We start from the raw sequence: 17782 nt of genomic DNA, 5'->3' as shown, positions 1-17782 counted from the left end.
CAATCAGAACTGGGACACTGGAGAAGAAAAGCCACAATTTTTCTCCTTTGCTAAAACTTACTATTGAAAATAATTGTTTAATTTTCATGTATTTGGCTAGTTAGGTGCTTGTGCCCAACACTAAATTTAAGGACAATATTTCAAAACATGTACATATATGTATAATCACATACTGTTAGTAGTAAAAATGGTTACCATAAAAGGAACTCTGTCATTGAGAGTTATTTCAGAAAGGTTAAATTATTTTCCATCATGTATTTATAAAATAATGTTTTTATTCTCCTCTCATTTAAAATTAACCTTTTTATAATTGCAGGAAGTTTAGAAAACTCAAAGATATATTCAAAACATTTCTGAATAGAACACTGTTTACAGTTGGATGCATTTCTTTCTGGCTTTTTTCAGTTCCACTAACTTCTACATTGTGAAAGGGTCAATGGTTGGGAATATTTATCAGTGCTTTTGGCCTCACTCTCAGGGCAGTACACCATTAGGACTGTCTTTAAATGTGTCTGATGTCCCAGCTCAAGTAATCTTTTAATGTCTCATTGTAAAAGTCAAGGAAACAATTCTTATCCTCCTCTCATGTTTCCCAGTTGGCATAAATTCATGTATTCCCCAACGCTACACTAGAACTAAACACAAAACATTTCTCCCCTGGGAAAATTAAGCAAAATGATTCAGAACTGCTAGAGATGAATACATGCAGATAAATCATAGATGCAAAAAAATTTGTAAAACTAACGTTTATTAAGTACTTCCTATATGCCAAACACTACAGGAGCCTTATATATGTAATATTTGATTACACGTGCTAATTTGATTAATCTTCACAACAGTTTTCAGCCAATTTACAGAAATGGAACAAAAGAGAGTAAAAAAGCAAATGACAGCAATGTTCACTCAATTTTTTTTAGTCTGAAAAGAGCAATCAGATAAAAATACATATGAGAAGAGGAGACCTAAATAACTCTGTACTAATACTTTCTGACATTTGTGGGCCAAATACAAAGGGCTGTTATCAAAGAGTCTAAAGACCTAGTTCAACTTGGAATTTCTGCTTTTAGAATCCTAGTTGGAAATTTGATCTAGCTTGGATTTCTTCTTTTGGGGCCCTTAGTTTTAGACCTTGAGATTGGGTCTAATTTGTATTGTTGAACAAGTTTCCCCTAAGAAATGCAAAACTGGAGGAATAATCCAGATCATTAACCAATCCTGGATAGAATCTGTCTTTCACCTTCAGTCTTGCACAGAAGGGCTTTATCAAGACAGCCCCATAGCTGGGCAAAAAGGGAACAGTGGAAGAAATACCATTTGGGGGTCTATGCAAAGAAAATAAAACTTCCATCTCTGTGTGTGTGGGCATTTATATTTGTAGAGCTCTTTCTGTGTGTTTGCTAATCCTCACACTTTCTGCTTAAGCATGCTCCCACCTACTTTCCTAAACTGCCCTCTGCACCACCACCTCCTGGCATGGAAATTTTTGTTTTTAAGACCATCATCTCCTCCCCCTCCTAGAAAAAACTCACAGTAGCAACTTAGGCCATGCACCAACATCATCAGAATCCCCTGGGAATGCCCTGGACCCACCACAGATTTATTAACTTAGAGTCTCTCTCGGAATAGGGACTAAGACTCTGTACTTTTATTACTATTATATATTAATTTATTATTATTATTTTTTTTTGGCCATGCCGCATGGCTTGTAGAATCTTAGTTCCCTGACCAGGGATTGAACCTGAGCCCTCAGCAGTGAAAGCAGAGTCCTAATTGCTGGACCATCAGGGAATTCCCAAGAATCTGTACTTTTAACAGTGCTCCTCATAATTTTTTTAACACACATTAAAAATTGTACTATTGCCCTAAGCAGTGATAGTTTAATATAGTTTTCTCTCAGTATAAAAGGAATTTTTTCCCAATATCTTATAATAAAAAAATGTCAAACATAAAAGAATTTCACAGTGAATAGTAAAATTTAGTTTGGAAACATTTAAAAGGAAGATGCTATATTCCCCAGGCTGATATTATCTACCTTTTATTTCTTCCCATCAAAAAAATAAACTGACTGGTCATAGAATGTAGAACTTACCTTCAGGCTAGTGATCAAATTTCTTGATAAATCTAAGGATCGGAGACTTTTAAAATTTCTGAAGGCATCACCAATGGAATGGATTTTTCCAGCGTAAGATCCCTGCAATGAAAGAGACTCCACCAGTTCTGAAAAGAGATCATCAGTAGATATATTATCATCTCGGCTTGGATAAAGAGCAGAGTCACTGAAAACAGGCCTTCCTTCCTCCTGTATCTCATCTGTGAAAGATCCTACATTCAAGGCTCATAAGAAGATCAGATCATCCTTTTAAAAGCATCAATATGGGGCTTCCCTGGTGGCGCAGTGGTTGAGAGTCCGCCTGACGATGCAGGGGACATGGGTTCGTACCCCGGTCTGGGAAGATCCCACATGCCACGGAGCAGCTAGGCCCGTGAGCCATGGCCGCTGAGCCTGTGCATCCGGAGCCTGTGCATCCGGAGCCTGTGCTCCGCAACGGGAGAGGCCACAACAGTGAGAGGCCCGCGCAAAAAAAGCATCAATATGGTCTTACGCAGTGACGCCAAGCCTTGGTTTTACAGAACCCTTGAGTTCTCTAATTACCCTGAAGGATGTAGTAAAAGTCTCCAAAAGTTCTCAAAACAAACAAATTCAGCAATCCCACTGCGAGGATTTAGCCCTATAGATAATACTCACAACATTTTGCCAGGATATATAATGTAGACCAGAAGGATGTCAATCACAGGAAAGTTTTAGGAGGAAGGAAGGGAGGGAGGGAGGGAGGAAAAGGAGAAAAAGAAAACTGTCAAAGAGCCCATCAGGAGAAGAGTAGAACTAGATGGCCTAAGCAGCAGTTCATTGATACAATGGACAATGTACTAGATCTGTGACCTTATACAAGTCACTTAACTTCTCTGTGCATCAGTTTCCTTATCTGTAAAATGGAGATAATAGTACTTACCTCACAAGATGTTGTAGTGATTAAATGAATATATATGTGTGTATATAAAGATATATACATATATATGTGTATGTATACAAAACTTAGAATAGTGCCTGACACATGGTGCTATATACATGTTAATTATTGTTATGCAGTCATTAAAAAGAATGAGGTAGATTTGTAGATGCTCATATGGAAAGATCTCCAAGACATTAAGTGAGGGAAAAGTATGACTCTGTGTCTGGGTGTGTGATTGTGTTTTAAAGAATATATATGTGTGTGTGTGTGTAGGTATGTGGGTATATGTGTATATATATATGTATATACACACATACATATGTACATGCATACATATATGTCAACTAGACTTCTAACAGCACTGAAAAGAGGAGAATCTCAAAACTGCCAATAGGAGCTCACTGGCAAGTGTGGTGGGCCAAAATGAGAACAGCAACCAAAACTGGAAGGAGTTTCTGCAGAATCCCATTTGCAGGTGACTGCCAGGGGATTGCATTGAAATAAGCTCTTAAGGTGCTGGAGCAGTCTGGAGCAGTCTAGGACCTATAAACTATAAAAAGTATGAAACTGAAGATCCCTTTCAAGGCAAGCCTCATCCCTGAGACAAATCAGTGGGAGTAGAATCCACATTGAAGGGGATAGAGACAATAGGTTCAAAAGAAAGAGAAGGTCCAGATACAAGTCAGGGAGGGAGGCAGAGATGGCAGTTCTCCGCAAACTTAAAGCCCTATTTTTAGTACTTTGTGAACACAACAGAAGAGGGAGCTCCAAAACCTTGAAACTAGGAAAGCTATTCTGGCCCACTCTTCCCATCTAAAAGTATAGAAAACGTAATGCACTTTAACAAAGAGACACAGAAAAGGTTTACAGTCATATTTTATATGAGGTTATTAAACAAAAAAGAAAAAAGAGCAGAATAGCAACCTTAAAGAATGAAAGCACTCCAAAAAGATACATCCACAAACCAAATGAAAATTTTAACTTAGTATTTCAAAACAAATTTCAAAAGCTAAAAGATGTCATAACAAAATATAACAGTTCTCAAAACATGGTCCCTAGACCCCTGGAGGTCCCTGAGACATGTACAGGGGTCCACAAAATCAAAACTATTTTTAAAAATTATTTTCATAATAATATTAGAACATTAATAGCTCTTTTTGCAGTGTTGACATTTGCACTTATGGTATAAAAGCAAAAACTACTGAGGCCTTAGGATGAGTCAAGGCAGTGGCATCAAACTTCATTCTTAGTCATTGTATTCGTCACCATTGTATGCTTGCAGTTAAAAAAAAAAGCCACTTTCTCTTAAGAATGCCCTTGAAAAAGCAATAAAAATGGTTAATTTTCATAAATCTTGACGCTTGAGTATGTCTTTTTTATATTGTGTGACCAAACAGGAAGTACGCATGAAGTACTTCTGCTTAATACTGAAGTATGGTGGGTGCCTTGAGGGAAAACACTTGTGTGGATTTTGAGATGCCAGCTTAACTAACAGCCCCCCTTTTTTTTTTAGAACACCATTTTTACCTGAAAAATCTGACATACTATGGTTATTCAGACTTGAATAGTTGGCAGACATTTTCTTGAAAATAAAGTGAGGCTGTCACTTCAGGAAAACAAGTGACAGCAACTGTTGTCAATTATAACATATGAGCTTCCAAGCTGAAATTAGAATTTTGATAAACTTGTATTTGCCATCATAAACTTGATAGATTCCAAAACCTAAAGATATCTCTGATGAGATTTGTGATGATACTAACAAACATGATTTTTTAATGTTACAAAATGAAATTTGCCAGTATTTGGAAGACAGACATAACTCAGTGAGTTAATATTTTTCAAATGACGGATGCCTGATGTTATTACAAAATCATACACGGGTAAAAGATCTGTTTAAATGCAAAATTACCTGGGGAATTCCCTGGTGGTCCAGTGATTAAGAGTCCGCCTTCTAATTCAGGGGACGCGGGTTTGATACCTGGTCGGGGAACTAGGATCCCACGTGCCACGGGGCAACTAAGCCCTCGCCACAACTACTGAGCACGTGTGCCTCAACTAGAGAGCCCGTGTGCCGCAAACTAAGGGGCCAAACGCTCTGCAGTCTGTGCATTGCAACTAGAGAGAAGCCTGTGTGCCACAAGGAAAGATCCTGTGTGCTGCAACTAAGACCCGACGCAGCCAAAAATTAAAAAAAATAAAAATAAATGCAAGATTACCAATGGATTTTTTTTTTTTTTTTGCGGTACGCGGGCCTCTCACTGTTGTGGCCTCTCCCATTGTGGAGCACAGGCTCCGGACGCGCAGGCTCAGCAGCCATGGCTCACGGGCCCAACCGCTCCGTGGCATGTGGGATCCTCCCGGACCGGGGCACGAACCCGTGTCCCCTGCATCGGCAGGCGGACCCTCAACCACTGCACCACCAGGGAAGCCCCTGCAGTGATCATTTTGCAATGTATACAAACATCAAACCATTATACTGTATGCCTGAAACTAAGTTAATGTTATATGTCAATTATACCTCAATTAAAAGATTAAAAAAATTTTTTTTAAAGAATCAGTGGTTGCCAGAGGTTACATACTGTATGATTACAACTATATGACATTCTGAAAAAGGCAACAGGAAAAAGGTCAGTGGTTTCCAGGGGTTCAGTGGTGAGGAATGGAAGAATAGGTGGAGCACTGGGGATTTTTAGGGCAGTGAAACTGTTCTGTTGATACTGTAATGGTGGACACATGACTATACATTTGTCAAAACCCCCACAACTGTACAACACAAAGAGTGAACCCTAATGTAAACTATTGACTTTAGTTACTAATAACGTATTATTATTGGTTCAACAACCATAACAAATGTACCATGTGAATGCAAGATATTAATAATAGGAAAACTGAGAGGGGATATGGGGGAGGTGTGATGGGGGGAAGAGTATATGGGAACTCTTTTATCCTTTCTTTCCTATACAAACTGTGCCTCAGGATAACCAAATAGTTGGCATGAGGAAATATCTTTTTATATAAGTATTACAACTAACAAATACTAAAGAATTTTAAAATTATCATTTTGCAATCCCGAATGAATTAATGGATCCTAGGCAATCATATTCAATGACTGATAATATCACAAAAAGAACACCAGATGTTATATACTTCCTGATGGAAGTATACACCATCACTTATGAAGTGGTCTTGCAAAAAAACCCAAAAAAACAGGGACTTCCCGGATTGCGCAGTGGTTAAGAATCCGCCCGCCAGTGCAGGGGACACGGGTTCGATCCCTGGTCCTGGAAGATCCCACATGCCGAGGAGCAACTAAGCCCTTTCACCACAACTATTGAGCCTGTGCTCTAGAGCCCACGAGCCACAACTAACTGAGCCCGCGTGCTGCAACTACTGAAGCCCACGTGTCCAGAGCCCATGCTCTGCAACAAGGGAAGCCACTGCAGTGAGAAGCCCGCACACCTCAATGAAGAGTAGCCTCCCCTCACCACAACTAGAGAAAGCCTGTGCACAGCAATGAAGACCCAACGCAGCCAAAAATAAAATAAAAATCAAACCTGAATGTGATCAAGCCTTACCTAACTACCAATTCATAGGAAATACAAGGAACAGAGGTAAATGTTAAACATCCTAGGAATGTAGTGAGCAAAATCCAGATTGTAAGAAATTATTCAGGACATGACTAGTTTCTTCAAAAACAATAGAAAATACAAGAAAAATAATGGGAAGAACCTGTAGATCAAATAAGATTTAAGGTAAATATCAACCAATTGCAATAGACCTTACATAGATCCTGATTCCAAAAATTAAAAAAAAAGAAAAAATGTATAGGACAGTGGGGAAATTAGAAAACTAATTGGATATTTGATAATATTAAGAAATTACTGTTAAGTATTTTTAGGTTTTATATGTGATTTTTAAAAAAGAGTTCCAGGGACTTCCCTGGTGGTGCAGTGGTTAAGAATCTGCCTGGCAATGCAGGGTCCACGGGATCGAGCTCTGGTGGGGGAAGATCCTACATGCCGCGGAGCTACTGAGCCTGTGCTCTGGAGCCCCTGCTCTGCAACAAGAGAAGTCACCTCAATGAAGAGTAGCCCCCGCTTGCCATAACTAGAGAAAGCCCACGTGCAGCAACGAAGACTCAACGCAGCCAAAAATAAGTTAATTAATTAAAAAGATTTACTGTTAAGCCATGGTAATTACAAAAGTCTGATATTGGTGCAGAAGTAGATAAACTGAACAATGGAACAGAACAGAAAACCCAGAAACAGACCCATATTTATAAAGTGACTTGGAATATAGCAGAGATAACACTACAAAATAGGTTCTGGGAAAACTGGCTATTAGCATAGAAAAATACAATTATATTATATCACATATCATATATAAAAATAAACTCCAAATAGATTAGATTTTTTTTAAATTTGGAATCCATTGTTTCCAGATATCAAACGAAACAGGTCATAGTTAATTAATTAATTAATTAATTTATTTTTTGGCTTCGTTGGGTCTTCATTGCTGCGCTCAGGCTTTCTCTAGTTGTGGGGAGTGGGGGCTACCCTTCATTGCGGTGCGCGGGCTTCTCATTGTGGTGGCTTCTCTTGTTGTGGAGCACGGGCTCTAGGTGTGTGGGATTCCGTAGTTGTGGCGCACAGGCTTAGCTGCTCCGCGGCATGTGGGATCTCCCCCTACCAGGGCTCGGGCCCGTGTCCCCTGCATGAGCAGGCGGATTCTTAACCACTGAGCCACCAGGGAAGCCCCTGGATAGATTAGACATAATGTGAAAAGCAAAGCTGCAGAATTTTTAGAAAAAAAATGCAGGACCCTATTACATCAGTGTAGGGGGAAACTTCATAAATAAGACACAAAAATCACACATCATAAGGAAAAATAAACTTGACTACCTTAAGATGAAAAATTTCTGCATGACAAAGGATAAATATTTATTAGAAATTTTTAGTACAGAGAAATATAACAAAGAAAACAAACATACAGAAAAGGTCTATAATTGTACCACCAAGATTATCCCTTTGGATATTAAAAAGAAAGTAATGCTTATTACACAGCCAGAAAATTCTAACAGTACAGAAAAGTACAGAATAAAAGTAAAAGCCTCTCTCCCCCAAGGTGACCACTGTGATTTTATATAGAAGAATTTTAGAATGCATATACCAGCACATTCATTTAACTGAAAAGTATCCATGTTTTGGGAATTCCCTGGCCATCCAGGGGTTAGGACTCTGCTCTCTCACTGCCCAGGGCCTGGGTTCAATCCCTCGTTGGGGAATGAAGATGTGCAAGCCACGTGGCGGAAGGATAGAAAGAAAGAAAGAAAGAAGGAAGGAAGGGAGGATGGAAGGGAGGAAAGAAAAGTATCCATGTTTTATTGGTAAGTAAAAAAAGCAACTTGCCAAATAGTATATATGCTCTATTCCTTAAAAAAATAAAAAAAGGATACCTATGTATGTATGTGTGTATAAGCAACAGAAAAGGAGAGGGAAGAATATTCTTTTACTTTAGATACTTTTGTATCATTTGAATTGTCAGAATGAGCACAATTTTGTTATTCACATGTAATAAAAACAAGCTAACAAGCAAAAAAAAAATCCTGCCACATATTATTCTAGCTGGAAAATGGAAGGGGTATGTGCCCCCCCAAATCAAATTGAATAAATTTTTAAAAAAGAAGGAAAAAAGAAAAGAAAGGTACACCAGTATGTCAAGCCAATGAAGCTTTTCTTAGATAACTTGTAAATTAGGGGAGCTCAAAGTATTAATAGTTTGGAAAAGAAAAACCTGAAATATCTACATCAATCTATCTATATGCACACCAAACCATTATCTTTGGGGGGGGATGGGGGATTTCCAAAAGAAGGACCGATTAATACCCTCTTTGCTCACTCATGTAGTGTTTGACTGTTACCAGCATGTATTAATTTTGATAAATTTTAAATAACAAATAATTTAAATAAAATAAAACCAAGTTATTGCATATCTCACAAATAAAAAGTACTAGAGGAAGAAAGGTAACTTTGTTACGGTTAGAGCGCAGGCTCTGGAATCAGAGTCCTGGGTTAATAAACTCTGGCTGCATTACTTACGGCTGTGCGGCTTCGGGCAAGAGTCTAAACCCAATTTTCCTCAACTGTAAAATAGGAACAGTAACAGCATCTGCTTCACAGGCTTGTTATGGGGATTAAATAATGCAGGGAAAGCATTTAACACAGGGCCTGCCATTACGATGCAGTGAATTTAGGAAGGCTAAAAGTTGAATCAGGAACGCTGATAATTTTCCCAACATTTCTACTCCTTAAAAACTTAGAAAGCAAGCTGTGTGAGTCAGACCCCAGGTCAGAGGTGGGGTCAGCAGTCATTCCGCCCGTTTTACCTCTAGGACGAAGTCAAGGCACTGATCTAAACGCCTCGAGAGATCAGCTGCTATTCCTTTTACATCAGACCCCTTTCTGAGTCTCAAAAGGAGGCTACGCATCCAGATGGATCAAATGAATCGCCAAGTTCTCGAGGTGAAGACTGGACGAAGAGAGGGGCTGATGAAGGAACATCCTTTCCCATTTCACCCCAACCAGGAAAAGCCCTCCTGGGTCGTTAGTTTCCAAAACTGCCAATATTAACGCCCTTTGTGGCTCCTCAATAGCACCCCGACCTCAAAAGCCCTTCTCACCGCGCTTCCCTTCTCCCGCCAATGCCCGTCTTGGGGCTCATTTTCCTTCCACTAGTTCAGACTGTCCAGTTCTGTGTTCCTGGCCTCAGGGTCCGCGTAATCTTGTTTCTCCTTCTCCATTTTAGACTCGGCTTCTCTCCCTCAATTTCTCGCCCTCCGCCCCAGACTCCCCAGTTACTTCAGTTCCTTCACCTCTACTTCACTGTAACCCTTCCGCTTCAGTAACCCCTCCTCCGCCTCAGAGATCGCTCCTCCACCGCCGTTCCCCACCATCTACCTCATATTCCTCTGCCTCCCCCTGTTTTCTCCCCTCAGCCTCTAACCCCAAGCTCCCGATCCAGGCCCTCCCGGCCTGGCCCTACCGGATTGCTCCAGAGTCAGCGCCCCCAGGCGGCGGATGCCCTCCTCGTCCAGCTCCCACTGCTCCGCCATTCCAGCCCACCTGCCCCACTCCGCCGCTCACCTGTCACCGCCCGCGAGGCCGCCCGGCGCGCTCCAAGCCCCGCCCCACGCTTCCAGGCCCCGCCCTGCCCCGCGCGCCGCCGCGCTTCCGGGGGCCGTTATTGCCCGGGTCACGCTCCTGCCCACCCGCCTCAGGACCCTAGACCATGGTATGGAGCCCGCCCTGGCGGGAGCCCCAAAACCGCTAAAACTGCGAATGGGTGAGATGTGGCGAAGGATTAGGGCTGTGGGGTTAGGAACCTGACTCTGGGACACGGGGTGGATATAGCCCCAAATTTGAAGGGTTTGGGGGCTAGTTCTGAGGAGTCAGAAGAGAGTTGAAGTGTTATATAGCTCTGAGGGTGTGGGGGACGCCAGGTCTGAAGGGTGGGAGTGTGCTTCTGACGCGGTGGTCTCCATATCTCTAGTTCTTGGGAATGTTGTCTCTGAGGCAAGGCGGTGGGCGGGAGAGTGACCGTGGTGGGTGTGGGGGGATCTGAAGGATTGGGTTCGAGGGCAGCTCTCTGAGGCATGATGGGAAGCTCCAGATATAAAACGTTGTCTCTGAGGAGTTGAGGTCCTGTCTTTTTTTTTTTTTTTTTTTAATTTTATTTATTTTTGGCTGTGTTGGGTGTTCGTTGCTGTGCGAGGGCTTTCTCTAGTTGCGGCAAGCGAGGGCCACTCTTCATCGCAGTGCGCGGGCCTCTCACTATCGCGGCCTCTCGTTGCGGAGCACAGGCTCCAGACGCGCAGGCTCAGTAGTTGTGGCTCACGGGCCTAGTTGCTCCGCGGCATGTGGGATCTTCCCAGACCAGGGCTCGAACCCGTTTCCCCTGCATCGGCAGGCGGATTCTTAACCACTGCACCACCAGGGAAGCCCGAGGTCCTGTCTTTAGAGCATGAGGCAGTTCTAGTTCTAGAAACTGATTTGAAAGGAGCTCCTCTGGGAGAGAGGGCTCAGCGTGGAAAAGAGAGATACCCTTTGGGATGGGGTCGGATGACTATGCTGGGGCTACCCCATTTCCTGCAGTCAATCTGGCAAGAAACCTTTTGTCCTTCAAGTACTACAGGCCCCCAGCCTGTGACTGAGGGCTCTTCCCAGGCCGGGGTAGTTCTGCACTAACCAGCTCCTGAGCAGTCTTTGGGAAGAAAACTCTGGAAAGCATAACCACATCCTTAACCCCAACCCTCCCTCCAGCAGGCTTCTCTTGAGAGCCCACCTGTGGATGGGCCATGTACCTGTAAGAAGGAGGCAAACTCTGTGGCAAGACCTCTTGCCATACCCTATCTTTAAAGAGGAACTGAGACCAGAACTGTGGCTCACCTTCAAGGAGCAGGTTTTATTTGGCACCCAAAATATGCACACTTGGGACACTTTCACTGAGCTCTCAACCAGCCTGTCACCTTTAAGGAGAATAGAAAGCAAAATCAAGAGTCCTTGCATATTTATGCTTTCTGGTCTAGGTGGGGTCCTTAGTTACCCTCAGCTTGTCATGTTCAGCCTTACCTATGTTTAGAAAGGCCAGGACTTAAAAGCTTTGATTAGCTCACTAGATTGGCTTTTCCAGCTCTGCTTCTGTGAGTCCTGACACCATTACACTTTGTAATCTTTCTCTTCATGTCCCTTTTAATTCTTCTAGCCTCAAACGGGCCATGTATAATTGTTTTTCTTTATATCTGAATATATCAACAAGGCTTGTTAGAAGAGAACCCCACCCCCTTCTTTATTGCATGCAATTATTTTCCTAACTCAGCTGTCAAAATAGGAGATGCAGATTTCTGTTGGAGAAGTGGGCTTTTCCTGCCTTGAGAAACCACCTCTTATTTTAACGTTTTTTCCCCCCACCAACATTTTAATACAAATTTTGAAACATTCAGAAATTTTGAAAGAATTTTACGGTGAAACTATATACCCACCACCTAGATTCTACAATGAACATTTTGCTGTAATTGTTTAATTACATATCCTCTATCCATCCTTCTATCAATTCATCTTAGCTTTTGATAAATTTTAAAATAAGTTACAAATATTGGTACATTGCACCCCAATCACTTCAGCATGCATAATGTTTACCTAGAATTTTTAACCTAAAACCATCAGTTATTTTTTTACCAGCAAAACAGGTTTATTTGGGAGCAGTAAAGAACTGCAACTCAGGACATGCAACCAGGGTGAACCACATGCAAGTCGGGTAAAGCAAAAGAGGAAACTCTTTTATAGGGAGAAGGGGAAGTTGGGAGGGGCTGTTATAAACAAAAAAATCCATTGGAGGAAACTGGGAGTTTGAAGTATAGTGACTTTTCATTGGCTGAGTTGTGCCAGGCAAGGAGAAAATCTTTCTTCCTCCTGCTGGCCAATAGTAAGGTAGTATCACCTCCTGCTGGAGCTTTGAGTTATGTCTCTTCCGTTGGATCTTTTATCGACCTTGAGTGGCATGTGTGTGAGAGCTCCCTCTTCTGGCCTCCTGACTCCATTTTAGTGAGGCTTCCCTTTATTTTCACAAATTCAGTATTGTTTTATGGTTCTTTTTTAGGTAAAATGTTACATACTATTTACAACTCTAAATTTTTTATAAGAGTAGTGCTCCTTGAGTGTTTTTTTTCTATTAATATAATTTATTATAACAATAGGCCACATGATCATCTCTAGTGACCAGAATATGGTTTGGTTTTTTTTTTTTACATCTTTATTGGAGTATAATTGCTTTACAGTGGTGTGTTAGTTTCTGCTTTACTTGAGTGTTTTTTTTTTTAAGGTCTGATACAGATTGTTTGTATGTTTGATGGCTTTCTGCTTTTTTATAGTGTTGATAAGTTAGGTCATCTTGAAGCAAAATGGACAATTTGTTTATGAATAGATAACCTTCAACTTTTAACAATGAACTGAGGAAGGTTAATGATCTTTGCTGCTTTTGTATATATAAAAAGGAACCCACAGCATTCAGCCATCCTGCCATGGCCTTAATAATGTAATGTCTCTGCAGGTATGATTCCAAAAGAGCCCTGACATAGTCAGTGGGGAGGGGAGCACCTCATCATAACTCTTTCAAAAAGAGCTTTATTAAGATATAATTCACATACCTTTCAATTTACTATTTTAAAGTGTACTATTCAGTGGTTTTTAGTATGGTCACAGAGCTGTGCAGCCATCACCACAATCAATTTTAGAACATTTCCATCATCCCAAAGAGAAATTCCATACGTATTACTAGTCATTTTCCATTTCCCCTCCAACCTCCCCAGCCCTAGGCAACCACTAATCTATTCTCTCTCTCTCTAAATTTGCCTATTCTGCACATTACATATAGATGGAATAATATGTGGTCTTTAGCATCTGACTTCTTTCACTTTGCATAATGTTTCAAGGTTTCGTCTATGTTCTAACATGTATCAGTACTTCATTCCTTTTTATTGACAAATAGCATTGCATTGTATGAATACATTACAGTTTGTTTACTAGTTCATCAGCTGATGGACATTTTGGTTGTTTCTACTTTTGGGCTATTATAAATAATTCTTCTATGAATGCCTGCAGATTTTGCTTGCAAATTTGCCTGCAAATTTTGTTTGGTCATAGGTTTTCATTCCTCTTGCACTTATCTCTGGAAGTGGATTTGCGAACCATGTAAGAACTCTGTGTTTAATGTTTTGAGGAACCACTGAACTGTTTTGCAGAGCAGCTGCACCATTTTACACTCCCATCAGCAGTGTATGAGATTTCTAATTTCTCCAGTCTTTGTCAACACTTGTTATTATCTTTTTTTTTTTTTTTTTTGCACTACGCGGGCCTCTCACTGTTGTGGCCTCTCCCGTTGTGGAGCACAGGCTCTGGACGCGCAGGCTCAGCGGCATGGCTCACAGGCCTAGCCGCTCTGCGGCATGTGGGATCTTCCCGGACCGGGGCATGAACCCGTGTCCCCTGCATTGGCAGGCGGACTCTCAACCACTGTGCCACCAGGAAAGCCCATTATCTATTATTTTGATTCAGGTCATCCTAGTGGGTGTTAAATGGTATCTCATTGTGAGTTTTGCTTTGCATTTCCCTAATGACTAATGAGGCTAAGTATGTTTTCATGTGCTATTGGCCATTTGTGAATCTTCTTTGAAGAAATGTCTATTTAGATTCTTAACCCACTTTTAAATTTGGTTATTTGTCTTTCTATTATTGAGTAGTAAATGTTCTTTTTACATAGTCTAAGTACAGATTCTTTATCAGATAGATGATTTGTTCCATTATATGTGTTGTCTTTTTACTTTCTGATGATGTCTTTTGAAGCACAAATGTTTTTACTTTTGATGAAGTTTTATTTATTTATTGGTTTGTTTATTTATTTATTTCACTTTTGCTTTTTGTATCTTATCTAAGAAGGCATTGCATAATCCAAGGTCATGAAGATTTTGTTTTCTTTTAAGGGTTTTGTATCTTTACCTCTTTACCTCTTATTCTTAGGTTTATGATCCATTTGGTGTTAATTTTTTGTATGGTGTGGGGTAGGAATCCAACTTTTTTTTTTTTTTTTTTTTTTTGCATGTGGATGTCCAGTTGTCCCAGCACCATTTTTTGAAAAGGCTCTTCTTTACCCATTGTCTTTTCTTGGCTCTCTTGTCAAAATTAATTAACCATAAATGCAATGGTTTATTTCTGGACTCTTAATTCCATTTCAGTTATTCAAATGTCTGTCCTTGTGCAGTAGCACACCATCTTGATTACTGTAGTATGTTTTTGCTTTGTTTTTTTTTGTTTGTTTTTGTAGTATGTTTTGAAAGTGTGAAGTGTGAATCCTCAAATTTCATTCTCCTTTTTCAAGATTGTTTTGATTATTCTGGGTCCCTTGTATTTCCATATGAATTTTAACATCAGCTTGTCAATTTTTGCAAAAGAAAAAAAAGCAGTTGGAATTTTCATAGGGATTGTGTTCAATTGTACAATAGATCAATTTGAAGAGTATTGCTACCATAACAGTATTGTCTTCTGAATTCTTAATTACTTTGTTCTTTTTGATACTATTGTGAATGGAATTGTTTTCTTAATTTCATTTTTGTGTTGTTCATTGCTAGTGTATAAAAATACAGTTGATTTTTTATATTGATCTGTACCCTTCAACCTTCTTGAACTCATTTCTAATAATTTAATAGTGAATTCCTCAGGATTTTCTTTATGCAAGATCACATCATCTACAAATAGAAATAATTTTACTTCTTCCTTTCCAATATGGATGCTTTTTATTTCCTTTTATTGCATAGATCTCTTTTCATTTTCCCTTTAGGAGGAGCCTGGTATGCCTCATGAGTCAGCAGAGGATTTGTTTCATTTCAATGTCGGGGGCTGGCATTTCTCAGTTCCCAGAAGCAAACTCGCTCAGTTCCCAGACTCCCTGTTATGGAAGGAGGCTTCAGCGTTGACCTCTTCGGAAAGCCAGAGGCTGTTCATTGACAGAGATGGTTCCACATTCAGGCATGTGCATTATTACCTCTACACCTCCAAACTCTCCTTCTCCAGTTGTGCAGAACTGAACTTGCTCTATGAGCAAGCACTGGCTTTGCAGCTGATGCCTTTACTGCAGGTAAGATACTCTTGTCTTCCAGGAGTGGTGATCAGTAACATAGGCCTTACATCACTAAAATATTGTGTCCTTTTATATATTCGTTGCTGAGATGATCCTCTTAATGAGGAAGTGTGATGAGTTAGATAAGGTAATAAACGGTACACTAGAAATGCATGTTCTGAATAAAGGATTTCATCCTGACTGTGCCTTATCTATGCCAGCAGCCACCACAGACCCAGGATAGGACTTTCCACGGCCTGAAAGGGTGTTCTTGACTCTTGGAAATCCTAGCTTAAGCTTCTTCTTTCTTTTGTTGTTGAATTTTAAAAGGTGGAAACACTAGAAATTGTAGGATTTTCTACATACACTGTGTCTGAGATTTAAAATCTAAAAGACTTGTCAAGAACATTACTTCTCGGGACTTCCCTGGTGGCCCAGTGGTTAAGAATCCTCCTGCCAACGCAGGGGACATGGGTTCGATCCCTGTTCCGGGAAGATCCCACATGCCGCGGAGCAACTAAGCCTGTGCGCCACAACTGCTGAGCCTGCGCTCTAGAGCCCGAGAGCCACAACTACTGAGCCCATGTGCCTAGAGCCCGTGCTTCAGAACAAGAGAAGCCACCACAATGAGAAGCCTACTCGCCGCAACTAGAGAAAGCCCGTGCGCAGCAACGAAGACCCAATGCAGCCAAAAAATAATTAATTAATTAATTTTTAAAAAAAGGACATCACTTCTCACTGTGCCTGTTAGGTACACAGTGTTCACTTACAGCAAAGTAAAACGTCCTCCAAACTGCAGAATCTTTCATTTGTCTTCACTTCTCTGTTTTCCAAGACTTCTTTTCTCGGTGTAAGAGCTTTAAATACTTTTACTTTTAAACCATCATAGTATCACTGAAGAACATTACCTTCTTTCCTAATTTTTCTCCAGACTACAGAAATCATTTCTGTGGTTTATCTTAATTAGTTTATTCTTAGTTTTTGAACAATGATATTTTTTTAACCTGGAAGAACTAAATATTATGACTGGGAAGGACCATTGGCCATGCTCCATGTTAATCCTACTGTCTGGACAAGGTGTTGTTTATTCTGTCTTCACGAGCGCTGACTGACAAGCCACAGTGCAGCTCAGTGCACTACGAACTATGCCTCTCCAACACCTCAAAGAAGAGAATTGAGGTAGACCATGCATATCTGGGTCATATGGAAATGAGAACATTTCATAATGCATGTTTTTATGGACACTGTTTACAAAATCAGTGTTTTCTCGTAAAAGGTATTATACATTTGGAAATCAAAATCTTTAACATACTCCAGTGCAAGTTGTCGTATATTCTTTTCTTTTTTTTTTAAAGTTACCTACCTGAAATAAAAATTTTTTCAACTATCCCAGGAACTGAGTACTAGAATTGCTTACAATTGGCTTCTAAATCACTTAAACAGCCCAGATTGTCAAGATGGCTGCTGATTTTTGGGGGGGGGGCGGTTGCACCACACGGCTTGTTTACCGACCAGGGATCGAACCTGGGCCCCTGGCAGTGGAAACGCGGAGTCCTTACCACTGGACTGCCAGGGAATTCCCAAGATTGCTAATGATTCTATACCAAAGCACCATTTTGTGGGGAAAAGGAGGGAGTCACTTGCAGAAAATCAAAGAGATCAAGGCAATTTTTTGAAGAACAATTTTAAAGAGCACAAGCCTATTATACAGTTTATCAGCCCTTTAATTCCTTTGATGTCCTTACTTCTCAAATTGAAACAAAATATATTTGGGAAGCAACTTCTAAATGGGAGGTAACAACTCAGAAGCCAATGAATTGATCCAATTCCAAAGTTCCAAGTTGTGTGAGCAGTAGTATTTGAGGAATCATATGGATCTGCCTCCCTAAAACAGACCAAAAAATAAGTGCTTATGTTTTGGAAATCGTGCTCTAAATAAACATTTAGGCCGGCCCAGCTGAAGTGGTATTTATTCATTGAAGCAGGGTGTAAATATAGCTGGAGAATCAACAACAATCTCAAGCAAATCAATAGCCTCACTCGTTTCCATCGCTTTCCCCACTCCTAAGGCCTGTCCACATACTCAGGTTCTTGCCTAAATGTAC

The 17782-nt window shown here is 40.5% G+C and overlaps 2 protein-coding genes across 6 annotated transcripts in view; one reads left to right on the top strand and one right to left on the bottom strand.

The window, feature by feature from the left end:
• Nucleotides 1–10141, bottom strand: part of LRRC36 (leucine rich repeat containing 36) — a 53918-nt gene extending 43777 nt beyond the window's left edge. For all 5 annotated transcript variants that reach the window (XM_060289289.1, XM_060289288.1, XM_060289291.1 and 2 more), the window contains exons 1-2: nucleotides 10053–10141; nucleotides 2090–2217 (exon numbers count right to left, since the gene is read on the bottom strand). In XM_060289289.1, coding sequence (XP_060145272.1) covers nucleotides 2090–2217; nucleotides 10053–10122 — 198 coding nt within the window. In that variant the 5' untranslated portion in view covers nucleotides 10123–10141. The remainder of the gene's footprint in view (nucleotides 1–2089; nucleotides 2218–10052) is intronic.
• Nucleotides 10133–17782, top strand: part of KCTD19 (potassium channel tetramerization domain containing 19) — a 32254-nt gene continuing 24604 nt past the window's right edge. Inside the window, exons 1-2 of the mRNA XM_070044244.1 lie at nucleotides 10133–10301; nucleotides 15399–15695. Coding sequence (XP_069900345.1) covers nucleotides 10299–10301; nucleotides 15399–15695 — 300 coding nt within the window. The 5' untranslated portion in view covers nucleotides 10133–10298. The remainder of the gene's footprint in view (nucleotides 10302–15398; nucleotides 15696–17782) is intronic.

Source organism: Globicephala melas, chromosome 19 (genome assembly GCF_963455315.2).
Source record: "Globicephala melas chromosome 19, mGloMel1.2, whole genome shotgun sequence".
Taxonomy (NCBI): Eukaryota; Metazoa; Chordata; class Mammalia; order Artiodactyla; family Delphinidae; genus Globicephala; species Globicephala melas.
This window is presented reverse-complemented; position numbering and strand designations above follow the sequence as displayed.